The 8,811-nt window shown below is 64.7% G+C and overlaps 3 protein-coding genes across 3 annotated transcripts; 2 read left to right on the forward strand and 1 right to left on the reverse strand.

Moving 5' to 3' along the window:
- Positions 1–9: 9 nt before the first annotated feature.
- EMIHUDRAFT_252097 (hypothetical protein) lies at positions 10–2,328 on the forward strand (the record flags this gene model as incomplete). The annotated part of the gene is made up of 3 exons (XM_005789814.1): positions 10–178; positions 359–867; positions 1,006–2,328. 3 exons carry the CDS (start codon positions 10–12, stop codon positions 2,326–2,328), a joined length of 2,001 nt encoding a protein of 666 aa, XP_005789871.1.
- A 1,994-nt stretch (positions 2,329–4,322) lies between these two features.
- On the reverse strand, positions 4,323–6,136 carry EMIHUDRAFT_252098 (hypothetical protein; the record flags this gene model as incomplete). The annotated part of the gene is made up of 4 exons (XM_005789815.1): positions 4,323–4,352; positions 4,551–4,658; positions 4,728–4,887; positions 6,099–6,136. The coding sequence occupies 4 exons, from the start codon at positions 6,134–6,136 to the stop codon at positions 4,323–4,325; spliced, it is 336 nt and encodes a 111-aa protein (XP_005789872.1).
- A 2,001-nt stretch (positions 6,137–8,137) lies between these two features.
- EMIHUDRAFT_252099 (hypothetical protein) lies at positions 8,138–8,741 on the forward strand (the record flags this gene model as incomplete). Its single annotated transcript, XM_005789816.1, has 2 exons — positions 8,138–8,665; positions 8,712–8,741. 2 exons carry the CDS (start codon positions 8,138–8,140, stop codon positions 8,739–8,741), a joined length of 558 nt encoding a protein of 185 aa, XP_005789873.1.
- Between the last annotated feature and the right edge of the window lie 70 nt (positions 8,742–8,811).

Below are 8,811 nucleotides of genomic sequence, written 5' to 3' on the forward strand. Positions count from 1 at the left end.
CTGATGCGCATGCTGAGCAAACAGCGCGCGCAGGAGGCGCAGGCGGCGAGACTGCCGCCCAGCGCTGCGATTGACACCACCCACGAGGCCTTCCTCGCGTCTGCACGCGCATTCGCTGGCCGGCTGGTACCGCTCCTGTCGGAGCCGCTCTTGCTGCGCGCGCTGCGAGACAAGAAAGGTGATGGCGCAGAGCCGAGAGCAGGAGAGGCGAAAGAGAAATGTGCCCGGGATACGCCGCGTAGAAATGCTACTATCCCGCTGAGAAGTGCCGCCGCTGGCGCCGCTGTGCGACTGCACTGTGGCGTGGTCCTTGCCGCGCGGCCCGGCACCTCCGACCACGGCCAAGCGCCGGCCGCAGGTGCGCACGGCGGCGCCTCGGACGCGCCCAAGCAAGTCCTCCAGCTACTCGAGATGATCTCGCAGCGGGACGGCTTCAGGCAAGGGGTGCTGGAAGCCAACGCCATGGCTGCACTGGTGCGCATCCTGCGGCTGTGCCGGGAACGGCTCGAGCGGCTCCGGCCGCCGCCTGAGCGGAGGATTGAGCGCGGCAGCGGCAGCAGCAGCGGCACCTCTGATGTCTGCCGCGAAGCTCGCGGGCGGCTGCAGCTGTGCCTGCGAATGGCGGTGCAGAGTATGGCCTTCCTGACGCAGATCAGCCCAGAGAGCTGCTCCTGGCCCCCCTGCGAGGGGCAGAGCTGCGAGCTCGTCGCGATCCTGCGCGACGTATGGCTCGATTCAGCCGTGCGCCGGCTCGCGGCTTGCTCGCTCAAGCACCTGGCGGCGCTGAACGACACGGTGCGCCTAGCGATGGCGCCGCACATTCAAGACCTCGTCGAGGCGTGCCTTGAGGCGCACAGGGCCGAGGGTGTGAGGGAGCAGGCGGCGCTCGCACTCGGGAACCTCGCGATTTGTGACCAGCTCGAGGCGCGCGCACCAGCCTCCCCCCCCCCCCCCTTCCCCTGTCCGCGGTGTGGCAGAGTATCGGCTACCGCGTCCCCACACCAGGATGCCGTCCTGGACTCCTCGGCGCTGTGCGCCCTCACGTCCATGCTTGCCGAGGGGGGGCCGACAGCCGACGCTGCGCTCGCGGCGGTCGCAAATTTGGTGTCCAACCGCCGGGCGAGAGCCCGCTTCGTCGAGCTGGGGGGCATCGCGCTGCTGCAGGCGCCGCTGCGGTCGGAGCACGAGGGCATTTACAAAAACGCGGGCTGGGTCATTGCCTCCCTCGCGGTCGACACCGACATTTCGGGGGACTTCACCCTGGACGGCGGCATCCCGCTGCTGCTGCAATACGCGCGCTCGGCCGACCTGGGGCACCAAGAGGAGGCGGCGTGGGGCCTCGCAAACCTCTCATCGCAGAGTGAGCTCACTGCCACGCTGATGCGCGCCAACGTGGTCCCATTGCTGGTGACCTTTGCGCGCTCCGAGTCGGACGGCGTGCGGATGCAAGCGCTCTGGACCCTCGCCAACCTCGCCGTACACCCCGAATTCCGACAGGAGATCGCACGGGAGCGCACGATACCGGCGCTGCTGGACAGCTTCAGAGATCCTGCGCCCGGCACGCATCACTCGCTCACGCAGGCCGCTCGTGCGCTCTCCAATCTTGTGGTCACCTCAGAAAACCGGGCGGAGACGATGGCGCACGGCGGCGGCGAGGCGATCCTCCGGTGTGCCCTCTCCGAATCCAACGAAGTGCAGCAGGCGGTGGCTCGGGTGATAGTCAACCTGTCGTACGAGGTCGGTGTCGCGATGCAGCTGGTCAGCGCGGGCGCGCTGCCTGTCGTCGCTAGCCTCCTCGGCTCAGACTGCGACAGCGTCCAGCAGGAGGCCACGTGGATGGCCGTGAACTTCTCTCTCTGCATCGACGGCCAGGCGCCACCCCCCCGGGGCAGCCCCGCGTTTGGCGCCGAGATGGTCCTTCCGCTGCTCCACCTGCTGCGCTCGGCCCGGCGCGAGGTTCTCGAGCAGGCCGCTTGGGCCCTCTTCAACCTGGCGCGCTCGAGGCCCAACAAGATGGCAATGCTCAGCCATGGCGCGCTGAGCCTGCTGGCCGGTCTGCCGTCGCAAGTCGACATGCGGGCTGGGGGTAGCTCAAGTGGGGTGCGGGCGGCTTCGGGGACCTTGCTCACGTCGCTCGCCGAGGCACTGACCCCCACGTCGAGGAGAGCGATCGTCGGCCCCGGCAGCGAGCGGTCGCAGCCCCCGAGCGGGCTGCACCGGGGGGAGGCGCCTCAAAAGGTGGCGATGCTCTCGGCACCGGCCGGGCCGGGCCTGCTTGAGCCCCAATTCGCGAGGTTTGCCGTCAGCGGCGCAGAGGAAGCCTCGTAGTCGAGGGAGATGATGACGATGGCGCCGCGTTGCGGCCTGCCGTCGCGCGAGTACTGAGCGCACCGCCTGCGCCCGCCGTGCGGGTGCTGCTGGACAGCACCGCTAGGCTGGAGCGCGGGGTGCTGCTCCCGCGCGGTAATGAGGTAGGGCCGGTGCGCCATGAATGCTCCCAGTCCGGTCGTGTTTGCTAAGGCGGTACCCGACACTGTACCCGCCTCGTACCTCGGTTCGCTGGGCCATGTGTTGTAGCCTGTTGCCGGGGCAGTTGTGCCCGCCGCGCGTGCTTTCCAGCGGCGCGCTCCGCGCGTGCTCTGCGGCAGTACTACTGCATCTTCCGGCAGGTATCAGCAATGTGAGTTCACATAGCGGGTGGGGAGGCCCTAAAACGGCGGGAGGGGTAGGGCTATATCGATAGAGCTAGAGGGCTCAACCACCCCTCCACCCCTCCACCCTCCACCCCTCCACCCTCCCGGAGCGAGAGAGGTCCGTCTTCGAGCCCGCTCCCACTTCCACCCCTCCGACCGGAGGGCTCGCCAGCCCACAGGGCTGGAGGGGTCCCCGTCGGATCGGCGTCGGGAGGGCTCCACAGGGCTAACCCCCTCCCCGGACGCCGGGTGGGCTCGGAGGGACGGTCGGACAGGGGAGGATCTTCATGGCGGGAGGGCTCGAGAGGGGTCGGAAGGGCCCTCCGGGAGGGGTCGCAAAAAGATAAAGAAAACGAAGTCGCGGCTTATGTGACTGCCCCCCAAGAGGGCTCGGAGGGCTCGGAGGGCTCGGGAGGGCTGGAGGGCTAGAGGGCTCCATTAGGGCTCGGAGGGGTCGATCCTCTGAGCCCTCCGACCCCTCCGACCCCTCCGACCCCTCCGACCCCTCCGACCCCTCCGAGCCCCCCGAGTTCCCCGACCCCGGCTCGGAAGCTCGCCTCCAACCCCTCCGAGCACTCCATCCGAGGGCTTGAAGGGCTCGGAGGGCTCGGAGGGCTCGAGCTTCCGAGCCCTCCAGACCCCTCCGAGCCCTACTGGAGCCCTCCGAGCCCTCCGAGCCCTCCGAGCCCTCCGAGCCCTCCGAGCCCTCCGAGCCCTCCGAGCCCCCCGAGCCCGGCTCGGCGGCTCGCCCCTCCGAGCCCTCCGGGCACTCCATCCCTTGTGAGCCCTCCAGAGCCCTCACGAGCCCACCAGCGCCACCCTCGTGCCTCCTCCTCTGCCCTCCGAGCCCTCCGACCCTCCGAGCTCTCCACCTCTCCCAAGCCCTCATGAGCCCTCCTACGCCTCGCTTTTGGCCAGCCCTCCCAGCCCCCACCCCTCCTGGGCCCTGCCGCCTGACACCTCTATCGGTGGAGGGCTTTAGGTCACGGTCCGCACTCCCGCCCTCCCGACCCCTCCACACCCCTACAGCGGCACCCCTACCCCTCCCGCCGTTTTAGGGCCTGCCCACCCGCACTCTGAGTTCACCGCCAGTTATCTGCGCCTCCGTTCGTCGCTCTCGTGCTTGATCGTCAGGCCGTGCTCTCACGTCCGCCGGAGCTACCTCGGCTATTGGCACCATTTCACAAGTTTGACCTGAGCCCTGGTCTGACAGCCTGACAGCAAACCCCGGAGCCCGGACAGCGCCTGACAGTGCCCGACAGCCTGACAGCGCTGACAGCACTTTCTCTGACAGTCTGACAGCACGTGTCTGACAGCCTGACAGCAGAGTCTGACAGGCGAGGGGTCCCGTCGCTGTCAGGCCCTAACGTGACAGCCTGACAGTTGCCTGACAGCCCGACAGCACACAGTGGCCTGACAGCAGCGCTGACAGCCCGACAGCAGCACAGACCGTACACAGACCCCGTAGAGCCTCTTTCTTGTGCCCCATGAAGGTATAACAAAATTACATGCAAAGACATGTGAGTGTGGTCCATGTAGTCATGGGATGGTCATGGGTCTCTCAACCCTCCCGCCCGCCACCTCTGCGGACCCCTCTCTAGCACCGGCGGCTGTGCTACTAGCTACCAGCTAGCCTTCTGGTGCCCTACAGTCATATGCCTACGGCGTCTGGGTGGGGGTGGCCGCCGCCATCTGTGCCGCCGCCGCCGCCGCCGCCTGCGCCGCCATCTGCGCTCCCCAGGCGGCCGCCCCTGCCGGCGTGATCACGCCGTAGGAGGGGGGCAGCTGCGTAGCCGCCGGCGTCATCGGCGTCAGCGCCCCCGCCGCCGCCCGGCCAGCGGCCACGGCGGCGTCGACCGCCGCGTTGGTCGCAATCTTCTGCGCCTTGTGCTGCCCCCGCACCTTGGTCTGCGTGGTGCGCTGTGAGCGGGCGCTGCCGAGCCACTTGTGCGCGATCGACACGACCTGCGACCGCCGCGAGAGGAGGGTGAGTGCCCCGCGTGCGGGTATTGATGGACACACGGCGAGGAGAACGCACGTTTGCAGCTCGGCCAGCGTCGGCTTCTCCGCTTCCACCGGCAGGTCGGCGAGCCACGCGCGGAGGTGCGACTCGCCGGCAGTGTGGCGCAGCATGTTGGAGCAGTTCGAGCCGATCGCGCCAGTCTCCCCGTAGAGCGCGCCCTTCTTCTTCGTTCTTGCCACACAAGGAGCATTGGTAGTAGCCGAAGTGGCGGTCGAGCTTCTTCACCCCCTGCGAGAGGGAAGCCAGTGGGTGTGGGCGGGAGGGTGGTGAAGAGGAGTGTGGCGCCCACGCACCTTCTCCTGGCAGGCTGGTCATGACGCAGTTATAGGGTGTTGTGTGCCGTCGGAGTGACTCTCCTGTGTGTCAGTGATAGTCAGGGCCGTCCATCAGAGCTCCAGTAAGCTCGGAGACACCCCATTAGCGCGGCTCGACCTCTTTGAGTCACTGCCTTCCCGGCGGGTTGGCCGTGTAGAGCCTCTACAACCAACTCTACAGCAAAATCGCGCTCTACAGTGCTCTACAAGGGAGGCGCTTCGTCCCGCGCCGGATGTAGAGCTCTACAGCTCTACAGCGCTCCACAGCTCTACAGCTCTACAGCGCTCTACACTCTATCTACATCCTCTACACGCTCCCTCAGTTGGCAAGTTGAACTTCGCTTGGGGCAGCATTCTGTGGCTCGCCGCAGTGACGGTTTGGGTGGGTTCGATTTCTGGGCAACTTGTTGGCGGCAGCAGCGGAAGGATCAATTGCTGTACCGTATACAACGAGGGACCGATTCTGTGGAGGGCCGCGGGTATCGATTAGGCCGCGTGAGGGCCGGATCTATTGCTGTTAACCGCATCTTAAATCTTAAAATAGAGACCCGACCCGAGGCATGCCTCTCGAGGCGCGTGTCACAAGTGGGTGCCGCTGGGCCGCTCCCACAGCACCTAGCACCTAAGGCTTGCGATAACCGCCGAATCCCAGAAGTATAGAGGTTGAGGGCCCACGCGCCACGGGACTGCCCAGAGGTAAACGTGTGAGGGCCGCAAGGGCAGCACCAGGGAAATGCGGTTTTGGTCCGCCCGTCTGGTCTTGTGACTTGTCGGGCGGAGCGGGCAACGCCGTCGGGCGCGGCCTCCCGTAGCGGGCGGCGTGGATATCCTCTGAAGCACGAAGCGGCTCCAGAGGCCTTTTCCGTCTGTCGATGGCCCTTCCAGCGTGAGGAAGGAGGGGGGGAAGGGGCGGTGGGACAAAAAAAGCCCATTCCAGCGTGAGGAAGGGGGGGGGGGGGGGGGGAAAGGGCGGTGGGACAAAACAGCTCTTTCCCCACTGGGACTCGAACCCAGGTCGTTCGGGTGAAGGCCGAATATCCTGACCAACTAGACTATAGGGAATCGAACCGGCAACCACGCAGCTGGCGGGAAGCGCGTGAGCACATCTCACCGTGGTGCACTTGCCAAGCTGGCCGTGGCGCAAACGGTTGTTAATATATGTAAAAAGGGGGTATATAAATATGAAGGATGAGTGGGTGGTGTGTTTGTGGAAGGGTAAGGTTTTGTGTTTGTGTTGGTAGGAGGTGTTTGTGATGGTTGGTGAGTGTTTTTATGTTTGTGGAGGGGTAAGGTTTGAGGGTGGTGGGTGGTGTGTTTGTGGAGGGGTAAGGTTTGAGGGTGGGTGGGTGGGTGTGGGAGGGGGGGGGGGGTAAATGTTTTTTGGAAGAGGAGTTCTATGTTTTTTTGTAGCGTGTACTCGCCGAGGATATCGCGCCCTTTCCAGCTGGTATGTCGGCTGTCGGACTCTTCGGCTCGCGGCCGCCGTGCTGCTGATCCTGAGCGATCCTGCGCTCGCACTCGCCCAGAGCACGCGTGCTCTGCGCCCCGTGGCCGCGTCGGCTGCCGCCGAGGCTGCCGCCGAGGCTACCTCGTCTCGTGTCCTGTCTTTTGTGTCTGTGTCGCGTGACGAGTCTAGTGTGCCTAGCGTGTCTAGCGTGTTTTCTACCCGCTGCACAGGTCCGGCGCCGACTACCTCGACCGTCCCACCCACCTGCTGGCACCGTGCAGAATGGCTCTGTGTCGGACCAAAGGCAGCCACAAGGCAGCCTGTCCCTCACAGTGTCCACAACGCCGGTGGGGTCCCCTCGGGGATGAGGGGGCGGGGGCGGCACAACCGTCTTACCCATTGCCCTCGACGACTGGCAGAGCCGGAGCCAACCGCACCAACCACAGCCCGACCAGCAGCCAGGAAACTACTCCGCTGGGCGGGGGCCTGGTTGGGCTGTGCGAGGTGCGCGGCCCTCTCGGAGCCACAAATTTTTATTAACCAACAAGAAATCACGACTCTCTCTCCAGTTTGGACGCTCTGGGGACGCGCAGCAAACCAGTTCGATGGAAAGGGGGCTACTGGGGCGGCCAATTCACACCTCGCGGGACTACTTATGTTCGTAAACGTAGTTGTGGCCCCCCGCTACGTCGCACGACTGCGACTGGGTAGCGGGGGGCTATTAGTAATGGTATTGTTAATTAAGGAGAAAAAATTACATGTATTTTGGGGGTAAAATTACTTTTAAAACGATAATAAAAAGAAATCTAGTGCGCTTTTTTCGGGCAAATTGCCGGGCAAGGGAACGGTTTCGTGCTCCCCAGACCGGTCAGGACCGGTCTCGAGGTGCGCTGGACCGGTCCAGCTACTCAAATCGGTTCAGCGCCCTCCATGGCGCCCCAGAGGGCTGAGGTGTACTGCACATTCTGTCCGACGGAACGCCCGGGCCAAGACGTCAAAGAGGCAGTTGGGGGAAAGACAGCGGCTAGCATCTACCGGCCCTATTGCTCGTCGTGCAAAACAGTCGCATTTGGTCAGAAGGAACCCCCCAAACGCGGCGTGGGCTTCGCCTGCCGCACCCATCTGGTCGACTACCTCACCCTCCCTTGCGCAGGCCGGTCGGCGGCCGTCTGACGTGTCGTTGGTGCCCGCCGGCGGTCAGGGGCCGCTGCGCTTGAATCTCACCGACACCGATCGGCAGCGGCGTGCAGGGCGCGCTGGTGGCCCATCCCGCCGCCGTCACCGGTTATTATTATTGGTTTTGAAGTAATTTGAAGTAAGAATGGTTTATTTTATGATTGTGTAAGATATAAAGGGTGTTTTTGTGGGGTAAGGGTAAGGTGGTGTATATGGGTGGGGTGAGGGGGAGATTTTCTTGTGAGGGGGTGAGGGGAAATGGGGTGGGAGATGAGGGGGGTGTATGGTGTATTGATTGGGGAATGGTATTGCTAATTAAGGAGAAAAAATTATGTATTTTCTTGGGAAAATTGCTTTAAAAACGAGATAATAAAAAAGAAATCTATATATTGCTTGCTCGTTAACCATTCTTTCTTTCTTTCCTTCGTCACCAGCGCCACCAGGCTCCCCGACGCGCGCGCCCCGCGGCCCTCCTTCCACCACCATGACCGCCCGCTCCCTTTGGTACGTCGGCGGCGACGCCTGCGAGCTTCGGGACTGCAGTGTACCTGTCGTCGGGCCGGGCGAGGTGCTAGTCGTGGCGACGCACGGCGCCGTGTCGCGAGGCACCGAGTCGCTCGTGCTGCGCGGCGGCGTGCCTCCCTCCGAGCACACGCGGATGCGATGCCCATTCATGGAGGGCGATTTCAACTACCCGTGCAAGTATGGATACTGCAGCGTCGGCTTCGTCGCCGAGGCCGGCAAGGGCGCCGAGCCGCTCCTCGGCCGGCATGTCTTTTGCCTCTTCCCGCACCAGGACCGCTACGTGGTCCGGATGGAGGCGGTGCACGCGCTGCCGGAGGGGACGCCTCCGTCGCGGGCTGTCCTCACGCCCAACCTCGAGACCGCCGTCAACATCGTCTGGGACTCGAAGCTCAGCGTGGGTGACCGGCTCGCCGTGGTCGGCGCAGGAGTCGTCGGCTGCCTCGTGGCCTACGTCGCGTCGCGGGTCGCAGATGTGTCGGTGCTGCTGGTGGACGTCGACGCGTCCCGCTCCGCCCTCGCCGAGCGCCTCGGAGTCCGATTCAGGCGCCCACGCACTCTCCTAGAGACTGCGCCACCGCCCACACGGCTCCAGCCTGCACCTCGCGTGCAGGGCTCGCCGAGATACAGCCGAGA

This window comes from Emiliania huxleyi (assembly GCF_000372725.1).
Source record: "Emiliania huxleyi CCMP1516 chromosome Unknown EMIHUscaffold_1248, whole genome shotgun sequence".
Taxonomy (NCBI): domain Eukaryota; phylum Haptophyta; order Isochrysidales; family Noelaerhabdaceae; genus Emiliania; species Emiliania huxleyi.